Source organism: Nyctibius grandis, chromosome 24, assembly GCF_013368605.1.
Source record: "Nyctibius grandis isolate bNycGra1 chromosome 24, bNycGra1.pri, whole genome shotgun sequence".
Lineage (NCBI taxonomy): Eukaryota > Metazoa > Chordata > Aves > Nyctibiiformes > Nyctibiidae > Nyctibius > Nyctibius grandis.
In genome coordinates, this window is record NC_090681.1 from 735,505 (window position 1) to 749,278 (window position 13,774).

General features: G+C 53.2%; 1 protein-coding gene across 1 annotated transcript in view; it reads left to right on the top strand.

Moving 5' to 3' along the window:
• The window catches only part of GRIK3 (glutamate ionotropic receptor kainate type subunit 3), a 92,586-nt gene that overhangs the window by 46,580 nt on the left and 32,232 nt on the right, over positions 1–13,774 (top strand). The window contains exons 2-7 of the mRNA XM_068418045.1: positions 188–364; positions 1,101–1,358; positions 2,702–2,883; positions 6,169–6,222; positions 10,144–10,317; positions 12,462–12,605. Of these exons, the coding sequence (XP_068274146.1) occupies positions 188–364; positions 1,101–1,358; positions 2,702–2,883; positions 6,169–6,222; positions 10,144–10,317; positions 12,462–12,605 (989 nt within the window). The remainder of the gene's footprint in view (positions 1–187; positions 365–1,100; positions 1,359–2,701; positions 2,884–6,168; positions 6,223–10,143; positions 10,318–12,461; positions 12,606–13,774) is intronic.

Here is a 13,774-nt window from a genome sequence, read left to right on the forward strand (position 1 = left end):
CACGGACCAGCAACTAACAAAACCCCAAGTATTTTCATGTCTTTATTTCAGTCCAAGAGATGTCCTGGAGCGAGCCTTGTTCAGTGTGCAGATGTCACAGCTCTGTCCAGGAGTTTTCTCGCCCTTGATACGTAAGATCACGAATCAAACTCTATGTGGCTTAACGCTGGTTTTGCCTTGTTTGCAGGAGGCATCTTTGAGTACACGGATGGCCCCAACACCCAGGTTATGAGTGCCGAGGAGCAAGCCTTCAGGTTTTCTGCCAATATTATTAACAGAAACAGAACTTTGTTGCCTAACACAACGCTAACCTACGACATTCAGAGGATACACTTCCACGACAGCTTTGAAGCGACTAAGAAAGGTAAGAGCGCGGCACACGCCTTAGCAGCTTCATGGCCACTTGTTCAGCAAAAAAAGGCTGGGAGCAGAGGCTTTCCTAACACCTTCCAGTGAAATGTGCTGCCACAAAGCTCCTGCTGATCGTGGTAAGCGTCAGTGTTCAGTTTGGAAGGACCTGCAGAGGCAGTTGGGAAATAATCTGTTCTTGGTCCTCTGAAAAATCTATGCTTTTTTTCCCCCCTAAAAATGCAGCCCCAAATGCAGTTGTTCTGTTTTAATTTCTCAGTGAAAGCTTGAACAAAGCTATGAAAAGAACTACTTGTCAGGAAAAAAATCTATTCAAATTGATGGGAAAACACATTTGTCAGGGTGATTCTGATCATCTCTGGGTATTTCTTTCACAACTCTGGAGGCTCAGCCATTTCTAACCCACCGTAGCCGTTATTCCCTCTGGAAACACCCCTGTGCCTCTAACCATGGCTCCAGACCCTCGCCTGCCAGAACTCCTCCTCTCTCTCTCTGCCTCTCTTCACTCCTGTAATTACCTAACACCTACGCTGCTCTTAGTGCCCAGAAGCTTGTCTGTCCGTCCACTGCTCTACGGTGCAGGTCAGGAAGAAGCCTGTGCCGCACGGCTGCCCTGCCAGGCGGGGCGAGGAGCCTGCCCCGACGCTCACCCTCCCGCAGAGCTGCCCCGTACCTCACTGACAGCATCCTCCCCTCCCCTCCCCTCCCCTCCCCTTCCCTTCCTCTTCCAGCCTGTGACCAGCTCGCGCTGGGGGTCGTAGCAATATTCGGACCCTCCCAAGGCTCCTGTACCAACGCCGTCCAGTCCATTTGCAACGCCCTGGAGGTCCCCCACATACAGCTTCGGTGGAAGCATCACCCCTTGGATAACAAGGACACTTTCTATGTCAACCTGTACCCCGACTACGCCTCCCTCAGCCACGCCATCCTGGACCTCGTGCAGTACTTGAAGTGGAGGTCAGCCACTGTGGTGTACGATGACAGCACAGGTAGGTAGAGGAGGGGCTTTAAGGGAGGAATCCGGGAGATTTTTTGTTGTGGTTTTTTTTTTCTAATGAACCCTTTTAGGAGCAGAATGACCCCCCGCAGCGATCGGTGCATGGGGACACAGCGGTTCCCACACGTTCAGGCGAGCGTTGTAGAAGGCCCTGGGATCCTTCCTGAAGCATTTCATTCACAAAGCGCTTAGAAACGGGGGAACCCTCAGCCCCTCCGCGGCTGACAAAGGGTCGAGGGGAGGATTAACTGTCCGACGGTGCGACCTGGCTCAGCTCGGCCGTGTTTGGCACCGCGGTGCCCATCTGCACAAGCAAAGACCTTGGGCTGTGGCTGCCGTGGAGGGTGCAGTTTCCCAGCTAAAAGCAAAAGCAGTTCTGCAAAGTTTTTTGTTTCCTGGCTAATTCCATAAAACATAGCTGACAAAGTTTCTCACACAAAGCAAGTTGCTGATGGTTAAACAAAGCAAAGCCCTGCACAGCACTATAGATAAAAACCCCCAAAACAAAAGACACATTGGATGGCCTGTCCAACCTAATTCCACCAAACCAAATGGTTTCTTTAGGGGAGGGCTGATGAGAACACAGTTTGACATTCCTGTTTTGCAAATGTGGGTCACAGTATGTTCCCTTCGTGGCATATTCTAATGTATCTCTTCCACCATGCAGAGGGACATGCTTCTCTTTTCCTCCTTGCAATAGGCATCTGCTGAATTTATTCTTGCGACATTAGACACCAATAATTCCTGCTCAGCTGCAGCCAGCATGGCTTTGTACCTTCTGCATAGAAAAGAAATTAATTCTAAGGGTAGCAAGAAAGTTACAAGTTGTGATTAAGTGACCGTTATGAACTACGCTGTTCATAAATCTAAGCGCATATTCATTTTCTTCTTTTGCGGCTATGCATGGTAAATACTGCAGAGTTTAATTTGTTGTGTAGCTGATTATCACATGCTGTCCTTTCTCAAGGGCACATCTGCTTAAGAAAATCTGTCGTGATCCCAGAGATGTCAAGGTTAGGACCAGTCTGCTATTCTCTTCCTCCCTAGCGCAGGGGCCCCAGCTCCACCACCGCTGGATGCCGGGGCAGCAGGGAACCACCAGGGAAAGCCATTCTGCCTTAGAACCGCTCCGGGGATAGCTGGGGTTCAGTGATGACACCTGGCACCTTGGCTTTGATGCACCTTTAGCAATGGCCACTTGAGGGAGGGAGGAAAGTCTTGATGGCAACCCATAAAATAATATAGGAAAAAATAACTTGCTGTAACAGCCAGCGTGCGGGGCACGGGCAGCCTGTGCTGTAACACTGTGGGTTTGTCTTTGTGCGCTGCCTGAAGGCCTCATACGGCTGCAAGAGCTCATCATGGCCCCGTCGCGGTACAACATCCGGCTGAAAATCCGCCAGCTCCCGCTGGACACCGACGATGCCCGGCCGCTGCTGAAGGAGATGAAGCGAGGCCGGGAATTCCGCATCATCTTCGACTGCAGCCACCTCATGGCAGCTCAGATCCTCAAGCAGGTGAGCGGGGGGTGGTGGGGGCACCGAGGGACCCCCGCGTACGGGGCGGCCGCACTGCAGGGAGGGCCCCGCAGACAGGTGCAGACCTGCAGCTTCCCCTCCGTCCCCAATCCACAGCCGCCCTAAAGGCTACACCATGGACATTTTTCAAGGATACTATTGGATTTCTACAGAAGATACAGTTTTCACTTTACAAAATGGAAGTACCAAAAAGCAACTGTCGGTGAGAACGAACAAACGTCACGGGAGGGAAAGTGCCGCGCGGCTGCATCGGGGGCAGCGCTGATATTTGAGATATCAGCAAAGATATTCGAGATATCTTCTTTCCCTGCTGTGCTGCTCCCTGCCCCCGGGCTGGTGACCACGCGCCCGTACCGCGGGGCAGGGGATAACCCCCTTCGCTCTGGGCAGCTGCCCTCCGAGCTGGGCAGGCAGCCCCGCGCCTCGCTGCGAGCAGCCAGCGCTGGGCCAGTGGGGAGGGACGGCATCCTCCGGCCCTCCATCAGCACTCTCTGCAGTTCTTGGACTTCAAGCCAGATGTCAGTGATTTTCCGTTCCCCTGGTCTCTCTCCTTTCACCCTGAGTCGCTCCACTGGCATTTTTCGCAGACCAGACGGTTTGCTGCTCACCCCAGCTCCTCCTCATTGCCAAGTGCCTTTAGGTTTCAGGGTCAATATGAGGCAGAGGAAAATGCTCTCCCAAAGAATGCTCAAAACCAGCCGGTGGAAGCGTTGCTCGTACCAGCCCAGCATGACACCACCACAGAGATTAAATAAATCCCCTGAAGGGCTGAGAAAGCAAGCACATGGAAAGAGACCGCTCTCGCAGCCTGCTTGATGCAAAACGAAGGGAAGTGCTCAGAGAAATCAGGAAGCCTGGGAGGGATTATTAAAGAAAGCAATATAAGGGACTCATTGTCTCCTGCCTATTATTTTAACATGCTGGCTGGGTTTGGTGCTGTTCACTTATTATGCAGTTTATTATAGTTTATTGTGCCATCTGCTCTGCTCGTCGCTGTGAGTGCAGAGGGAGGAAGATGGAGGAGAGGGGGAACTAGGGGGAAAGAAGGCTTTCTGAGTCCTTCTGCCTGCTTTTGTGTGTGTTTGTTCAGGACCCAAAGCCATGGATTTCAGCTTAGCAATATTATATAGTGTATTTTTACTCAGGAAAAAGTTGTTCAATATTTTCAAAGCTTGGGAAGGTGCCCAAGCCCAAACCTTTGCACTCTTGCACGCTCCCCTCTGCGACTCCGGGGACGCTCTGAGCCCTGCACACCGCGACCCTCGTCTCTCTCACTGGGGGCACCCACATTCCCAGAACAATTAGGAAGCTCAGAAACCGCATCTTTGCCTACGTTTTCTACTCGTATCAAGAAATGCGTGTCTAGAGGTGCCACCTTCACTTGAAAACAGCTTTTTTTCTTCTCCACAGGATGCGATGGAAAAACGAGCTTCCCAACCCCTACGAGCCTTCCCATCCTACCCCAGCTTCTCCGGCCTTGCTCATTTTTGGTCACTTGTTAATGCTTTACATCTGTTCTCTGGCTTCCCAGCTCCTCTGCTCTCCTTGGCAGCTGTCCCTGAACAGTTGCTGCGCTCCGCAGCGCACAGATGTGCCTGTCTTCACTGTAATGGAGCTCCCACTCCCACCCTGGTGACTGCCTGGAGCTCATCCACCAGGTTTATCGTTCACTCATTTCCCCACAAACCCAGATGCGTCCCACACCCAGGCTGCCAGCGCTGGGAACCTGGGGCTTGCATCTTACAGCAGCTCTGGGCTCTTCACCTACCCCTGACCCCGCTGTAGAATCCCAACTGGGATCTCCTGATTTAGTCACAATTGGTTTCACATCATCTAAGTGATGCTTCACATACTGAGGCATCATTCCCTGCCCCGGCTCTCTGCACCCGGGTGGGCAGGTCAGGGGAGCAGCGACGCGGCCCCGCAGGTGCCGGCGGGGAGGAGGGGGACGGGACGGCGCGGTGCCGCACAGGGACAGTGCCAGGCAGAGAACGGGGTAGAGTCACACTCCAGCGTTACAGTGTCTGGGCTTGCAATCTAGATCCTTTCCTTTTCCCTTGTTTTTTGACACCTCACTTCTTTTCAAACTGTCACTTCCTTCCTCGGAGCGAAATTCTGCCCTAGTAATTTTAGCACAAAACAAAGCAGCAAACATTTCCTGGGGGGACTGGAAGTTGCTTTCGCATTGGTGGAGAATGTAAAGTGTTTTTGCTTGTGTTTGCTCCAGAAAGCACGCTCACAGAGTCAGCATCACAGACCCATGGGTTCCTCTTTCCTTTAGCCTGCCACCAACTTCAAGGTGACCCTTCTCATAGACAGAAACACCCCCCCCTTGTGCTGGGCAGGGCCTGGGCAAGGCCATCGCGCCGAGGCCCCCTCAGCCGGTCTCTGACAAACCTCACGCAGCAGCGTGTTCTCTCCACTCCTCAGCTATGCAAGTCCCAGCGATCCACACGAGCCATCCTCCGTGTCGGGGCCGGCACACCTCGAGCCGGGGCTGGCCGAGAGCCCTCGGGTCCGGACCACGATCTCCAAGGGCTGAGGGATGGGAGATGCTCCTGCTCCCCAGCCCTGGGCCTCTACTTTCACAGACCCATTTCTAAACCTGGCGCTATGCCAGAACCTGGCTATTGCACGCGGGAAGGAGGGACTCACAAAGAGCCACCGTACACGGTATACGAACGGGCGCTGGAGGGGAGGGGATGCAGAGCACCAGAAATACACGTGGAAGAAATAAAAAGCCTTTTACTTAGCTTCTTAGCCAGTACATGGACGTGTGATGATAAGAACAGGCTGCTTTATGGTCATTCTGCACAGGTTTATGTAAGGCTGAGGGCTGGTCGGTGTCCAAGGAAAGGCAGCCCCCTTTCTCCCGGCTGAGCCCACAGAAGCAAGCCTGCATCCCCGGAAGAGTCTGCACCGTGCGTGACACGGCGGTGTGCCGCAGCCGGTGTCCCGGCTTTCTGTGTCATGGCAACACCCAGAAATGCCACCGGCCTCCACGGGAGCTGCACACTGAGGCTCTGCTGCCGTTTCAGAAAGGTTCGAGGACCGCCGTTCAGCTCAGCACTTAAGCACGTGCCTCTTGCTGGCTAAGCACATGCGTAACTGCTCCACAGGGCTGATCCAGAGCCCAGCTTCTGCGTGTCCGGGTCTGTCTCCTGCCGCATTTACCAGATCAGCTCTTCAGAGGTTTATGTTGCATGCCTGTTGTTATACTCTTGTATCCACTCTTACTAATCTCCTTTTCCTACTCTCCTCAAGGCCATGGCAATGGGAATGATGACAGAATACTACCACTTCATCTTCACCACTCTGGTAAAGTATCTAATCTCTGCAAACCCCTTTCACACTCACTGCTGGGCAGGAATGGAAGCGAGGAGGTGGTCTGAGCGGCAGGAGAGCGGGCTGGGTGCCCTGTCCTGGGCGGGCATTGCTCATGCAGGATGCTAAAGTGGTGGGTTTGGAAAAGCAAAGGAAAGGGAGGTCTGGAACCCTAACAGAGGGTGAGAGCAGGGCTAGACCTAGTCTCGGGTTCGAATCAGACCGCAATGATTTGGGTGTAACATCTCTGCCACTGCAGCATTGCCCGCATGCTCATTCTGAGACACGTCAGCCTCTTCTCTCTCTGCTTCTGAACTGGCTCACTCCTTTGGAGCTGCTCCAGCTTTGCACAGATGTAGGTTCTGGTTTTATTTCCCCTCCCCGTCATTTTGATTTCAGTGCAGCTACCCACGCACTGAAAGACGAGCATATGTGTGAATGTGCGAGGTTGTAGTCCCACAGACAGGATTTGATGCACTGAGTCTCAGTAAGAACTGGGTATGTGTTTCTGTGTGCTCACCTACATCTCCCTTAAAGGCCAGGAGCAGCCCTGCTGCGGTCAGTAGTTCACTGCTGCAGGTTTATTTTGCATGAGAAGGACTCAGCTTGAAATTAACTCCACTCTCATTAACCACGGGCCAGTTCCTCTCTGACTCCAGGAGGCGTTTTGGTTGGGGTTTTTTGGCATGCCACTTTTGTTTCCATTTAGGATGCTGTTCTCTAGGATACTGCTGAATTTTGTGTGATTTTGAAAATCCAATTTATCTTTTTGCCTTTAGGAAAGAATCAGACTAAACTAACCCTTAAAAACTGCAAAATTTATTTTTCAAATGCAAAAGACACTTTAATTACCCCTGCTGCCATTATCTATTCCAGGCAGCTTTAAGCATTTCCCAGATAACCTCCTATTAATCAGCCCCAGCTGAGCCTAGAGTACATTTCATGTGTAGGTACAGCCTGGAGGTGGGAAAAGAAGAATTATAATAAATTAATAGATAAGCAATCACAATTAATGCCACTTTCCTGAAATAACAGTTATATCATGGGAAAGATATTTTAATCTGCTGTTCCTTAAGGCGATGTTTTCCTCGCTTGCAATGCATGTGCTTCAGCTTCCACAGTACTAGGCCCATGGGGTGCTAATGAATTAGTCTATTATGTTATACTGAATGTTTCTAAAAGGTCCCCAGTCAATACTGAGTGCAGCGTATCAACACTTGGCATGAAATGCTTCAACATTTTGCTAGGCAGCAAGACTCCAGCTCGCTGACTCCAGCGTGAGGAGCCCCAGCAGCCCTCCCCACCGGGGAGGAGGAGGAGGAACGCTCCGAGCCGCTGGCCGATGCGGGCACAGCGTCTGCGTCCTGCAAAGCCCCCCACAGCGACAACCCCCTGAAACTCGACGCCTCCAGGGATTTCTCAGCAGCTTGTAAAAACGAGTCCTTGCAAATACGGAAGGTTCCCCACTGCCTGCTGTCACCGTTCGGCAAGTCACAGACAGGCAGCAGCAGGAACCTCTCACCATGCTTTCAGTCGACGTCAACAAAAATTACAGACCCAACCTGCCGCCTCCCGATCAGGCGCTAAACCAACCCAGTCCCCTTTCCCACGGGCGCTGATGCCAGGTACTCCTGTTAAACCACACGGGTGCTCTCGTGACCAGTGCAACCCAGTTTATCACTCAAACCGCCCAGCCACATAGGAACACTGAGAATAAAACTTTCTTAAAGGCAGTAGGATGGAGGAGAGAATTAATCTGCAGTACAGAAAATAATGAGTGAAAGGCAATGTAGATGAGGTGGAAAATAGAACCAGATGTTTCAATTTGTGGCTGTGCAGGAGCAGAAAATCCAGAAGAAACCGATATGGCAATTCCCCCCCACACCTCTCTGTGTGCTGACACTCAGCTTGTATTCCTAATTATCCTCTAATTCCTGGAAATGACACATCAGGTTGCAGCTGAGATTTAAACTGGAACCAAGAAGGGACCTGACGGGAGGTTGGCTTCTATAGGAGCTTGGTGAAATGAAGGGTCAGTGGGGAGCAGCAGGACGGGGCGGGCACCCAAAGTACCGGCAGGATCCCAAAGGTGGCCAGGGCTGGCGGCCGGACAGCTGTGTGACGGAGACCAGCTCGCTGGATCAGATTTGTCAGATATGGTCACGTTCTGAGGGGGAAACGATCTGCTTTTGCAATGAAAAATTATTTCCCCACAGCAATTTCCAGAATACAAACTGACTTGTCTGACAAGAAGTTATGAATCCTGAAAAAATAAATCTATTCGAGTGGCTCAGGCACAGGACTGCTGCACAGCCTCACAGCCAGATGATATAAGCGTCTGTCTGAGGTTAAACAACTGTATCTGCCCTTAGTTACCGTAAGTCATTTAAAAGTCAATGTTACGGCCTGGTTTTCACAATGCCCTTTACCAAAGTGTGGAGGTTTGTACCTGCAATTTTTCAGAAAAAAAAAATCAAACAACCAAGCCCCTGCACTCTGTTGTGGGTGTGATTAATGACTGGGGCTGCACCTGCAGATTAAAGCACGGCATCCATCAGCAGAGTGCCTTGGGGGGCACAGGCGGAGGCCAGCGCTTCAGGAAAATACCAAACCCTCAAAGCTTATTAAAGCAAAACAGCTGTAAGAATTCCTGGCTCTCCCACTGAGAATGAAGCCTCGGTTGCTAGCAAGTGTGGATTTTGTTATGCTGTGCTTAGGGCAGTGTGTTTTAGGGCCAGTGCTCCTCCAGCTCCCCCATGGGCAAAACAGACACCGTGTCTGGGTGAACCCACAGCCCGGCTGTGTCCTACCAGTACAGCCACGTTATACAAAACAGCCACGTAATCTCATGCTGTATTTAAACTCTTTTATAATCCCTTGTGATAGCTATGAACATCGTCCCCCTATTCACCCCCCACCCTCTATCACAGAAGACAGTGCTCTTGCCTTTCTGCCTCCCCACATTTTTACTGCCATTGAACACTTGCAGGAATTGTTCAGGATCAACTCCGATTACATCTGTCCCACCCCACAAATGATTCCCACAAACAAAGCCTCCCGCCCCGCTTCATTCTCCACCCCACTCACTCACGACCCCCCTCAGCTGCCCCGGGTTTTTGCTGTGCAGATCAGACGCAGCGTGCTCTTGCCATGCTGCCTAACCCCAAACTACTCAGACTAGTAACTGAGCACTGACGTTAATCCCCGAACTGAAGTTAATATTTAGACGTGCGGCGGAGCCAAGAGATGCATTAAAGCAGCCCTGGCAGAGGCTCGGCTGCCCCCCTCGCTGCCTGCCAAGCAGTGCTGGGGGCCAGCTGCCAGCAGAGCTGAGCGCTGCCTGGCTGCGGGTGTTTAAATCGCACAAAGGGCACTCTCACTCGTCTGCAGACTGTGTAGGCTGGTCATAATGTCAAGAAATGCATCTTAGTTCCTCTTTGATAGCCGTCTGCAAAGTGCCGGTCTGCATTCAGAGCTACTCCGCTGTCTGCAGCACCCCAGGGGCTCCAGCACTCCCAGCAAACCCTCCGTGGAGAGGCCCAGGGAGCTTCGGGCACGGGACCCCTGCCTTGTCCGCTCCCCCTTGGTCACACACCTCTTTTTTCACGGTTACAGACAGCGATTCTGGTTTTCTCCCCACAATTCACTCATCTCTTTCATGTAGAGAGCGAGTTCTTTGGCAGGAGTTTCCCTCTGCCATGCGTGGGTGAACCTGCACATATGACACCCAAATTCCACCGACACCTACGAGTCTCTGCAGGCGGCGGCCGACGGCAACAGACAGTACAATGTGCCACATTCACGAGGGCATCGTCCTGCCTCCCACCTTCCGTCACACCCAGACACGAACCGATGCAGAAAACACAAGCAAAACAAAGCAAAACAAAATGTTTAAACTGGTTTCTCTCTTTTAAGGATCTTTATGCATTAGACCTAGAACCATATCGCTACTCCGGAGTGAACCTGACCGGCTTCCGGATCCTCAACGTGGAGAACCCGCACGTGTCCTCCATCATCGAGAAGTGGTCCATGGAGCGGCTGCAGGCAGCGCCCAAGGCCGAGCTGGGACTGCTCGACGGCGTGATGATGGTACGAGAAGCTTAACCAAAGCGCGGGTGAAGGCTGGGACGCAGACCAGAGGGGTAGGGAAGGCAGGAACATTTGTCAAGGCCTAAATGTTATAGTTGTTGGTTCTTGTACTAGTAACAACCCATCCCAGGTACCTTTCCCGAGAGCTACTTGCATTCTTTGATAACCGTGGGCGCACCCAGGCAAGGGCACCCTCTCCCTCCAGCCGCTCTGCCCAGGCCCTGTTTCAGGTCTGGGCAGGACGATCGCCTTGCGACTCCCTCTGCCCAGCCCTGGGAGCAGAAACGCTCCGGTGCCGCCGGACACGGCAGGGAGCCAGGGCCAGTCCCCCAGGGCTCCGGCTGCCGTCACCTCCCCACACAGAGCCAAGCACGGCTGAAGGCAGCTCCCAGGGCTGGGACCACAGCACGTGCCTGGACTGGGCAGGTGACTTGCAGACATTGATGCAGGGAGAAAGAGCCAAAGCTACGCCCCGAGACGGGCTGTGCCACAGCTTTGACGACTCCTTTTAGGGTCTGATGGCAGCTCTGCTCCGCTGAGTTACTGCTCGGAAGGTGCAGCACCTGCTCGCCCATCTGTCTGCCCTGCGAGGCTGTCTCCAACCCCCGTAACTGCTGACTGGCTCCCTCCTTCCCTCTCCCTCTAGATCTGCCAGAACCCCCCCACAAGTGGCAAAGCCTCCCACACTTTCACCTTGAAATGGCTCCTCGCATCCCTCCTGTTCTTTTTTTTGCTCAGAGCCCCACCGCTCGCCTTTAGCCGCCTCCTTCTCTGCAGCGTGGCCACAACTGCAGCATCACGTTGCCTGCGGCGGTGCTGGGCTCCCCCTGCCACCGCCGGCTCCTCTCCCGGTCTCTGTTTGCTCCTTCAGAGGGGACCTGCCTCTCATTTGTGTTTGCCTGGTGCCTGTTCCGGGGGGCCCCGATCTCAGCTGGGCATTACAGTATGTAAATCACCATGAAATTGCTTAGACATAGTCTTGCACCCCCCTCCTCTCCCCCAGCCCCAAACGTACACAACCTGTCCCTGCTGCTGTAAGCACGAGCCCAGGGGATGCACGTCGGGCGCCTGCTCTTCATGCTCGGGTGCTGCGGGAAGGGAAGGTCACGGGATGGCTGCCAGCGCCGGAGGATTTTCTCCATAGCCACGTCCTGTTAGATATTTGCCCAGTTGCTTGCTGTATTATTTTGGTTTATTGTGTTTTATTACGCTGCTGCTACACTCACATCTGTTTCGTAGCTTTGTGAAGCCGGAAAATAATGTATTTTCACTAGGAGGCCTTACCATATCGGAGTGAAAAATAAATCCAATTCTCTTGATCAGTGTTTGGAGGTGAGATGGGGCATCTCAAATTGAATCTAAACCCATTACATTATACGGAAGAAAAAAAAAGTTATCGCTCGTTCAAACCACTGAAATGCAGGAAGATGTTACAAATCTGTGGGGTCCTGATTTCAGTGGCGGCTGGTGTCGTTTTGGAAAATTCCCTACCCATGGACAAGCCATTTAACTTCTCCGTTTCTTATTTCCCCATGTATAAAATAGTGCGGATATGTTCTCATATATGTTTTTTTTACACTCAGATAGAACAGACTAAATAAGAAAATTCTGCTATTATCTTCTACATTTAGCAACAGCTATCTCCCTTGTTTGACAATACAGGAGTAAATGCGCTAGGAATAACCGGAATAGATGCACACAGACCAACGACATTCTCACGATCTCTGATTTTAGCCAGAACTGTGATCTTTTAGTCTAAAGAGCCACTACACAGAAAAACACGCTCGTGAGGCTTTGCCACGTGCAGAGCTACATGTTTCGAGGCCGTGTTTTGCATGAGAGGTCAGTCTAGAGATCTACACACGCCGTGTGTTAAAGCACACGCGTGTACAGCACCCTCTCGAGATCCTGTGGGTCTCCGGAGAGCCCAGCGCTGCCCTCGGAGCGGTTCGCAGGGTCAGACACCCAGCGGTGGGATGTGGGCAGCGACCAGGGCAGAGAAGCCCTCGGGTCCGCCGGGGCGGGGGTAACTCCGAGGGGGCTCCTGCAGCTCCTCCTGCGGCACGTTACGGATCCCGCGCTGCTTTGCTGTCCCAGTGCTCTGGACCCTCCACCAACACAAATGCCGTTCCCCTTTACTTTAGACAGACGCTGCCCTGTTGTACGACGCCGTGCACGTGGTCTCCATCTGCTACCAGCGCGCCCCTCAGATGACCGTGAACTCCCTGCAGTGCCATCGGCACAAAGCCTGGAGGTTCGGTGGCCGCTTCATGAATTTTATCAAAGAGGTAAAAGCATGATTTGCAACCCCCATCGCTTCCCGCTAACGCAACGCGTCCCCGGCAGCGGGAGCAGCGCAGCGGCTCAGCGCAGGGGCCGGAGGCGCGTGGCAGAGGCTCGGCAGGTACAGGGCTATAAAAATCCCCCTGCCCGGGCGGGTACATAAGAAAAAACTGAAGGCAGAGCTGCAGGGAGATAGTGCAAACCCTCCCAGATATGTCTTTGTGATAAAAACCCCTTATTTACCCCAAGGCCTTTCTAAACTTCTACGCCTGTGGCTCTTCACAGGGCAAGTTATGAAACTGGCTGTGGTATCGATATGTGATTGGGCCACATGTAAAAGGCTGGCTATAAAACCCCCTAAAGTTTTTAAACAGATGAGTAGAAGTACTGTGATCTGTGCTGCAGCATCACCCGCAGACCCCAGCAGACCCTGCCCAGAGGCACGGAGCGCGCCCACCCCGGGGGCTGCCCGAGCTGCACAGACGTAGGGGAGGGGAAGAGAAGAATGATTCTCGCTGCAGAGAGAGAATGAACTTTATTCCTAATAGGCACTGAAGATGGTATCTCTCCTCCCTCTGCCTCTCTCTCTCGCCCCCTTTTTCATGTGTTGTTCCCTTCTGCAGCAAGCCGCTCCAGCTGGCTGCCAAAAGAGAGTGTAAATCATTTGTTTGGTTGGCTCCTTTTGCAAATTACCCCGAGCCTCACACTCCAGTGCCTGCCTGTTGTTTGCCTTTCTGGCACCGCGTCAGCTCGTTGCAGGGATAAGCTCCTCGCCATTGCAATCAGCACACACAGCAACTGCTCTCCCCAAACCCCGTAAAGGCCGGGCTGCGCGCAGGGGGATGCCTCGCCGCCCGCTCCCCGCCGACGCCAGCACCGCTCGCTCCCCGTGCGCGCACAGGCCATGGCCCCGACGGCACCTCATCGCTGCAGGTCTTGCTCCCGGGGGGAAGCCCTGCTTGTTCCTCCTCGCCGAGGTGCAAAGGGGCCGGGACGGTGGCCCTGCCAGCCCCGGGAGGCCACCCTCACCCCGTGTGCCATCAGGGCTCCCCGGGAAGCAGGGGGACAGGGCCAAGCGCGTGGGCAGGGGACGAGGGGACACACTCCTCTGCGGTCACACCTGCCCAGAGCCCGGGACAGCAGCGCTGGGAGTTTGCCCGCAGAGACAGGGCCA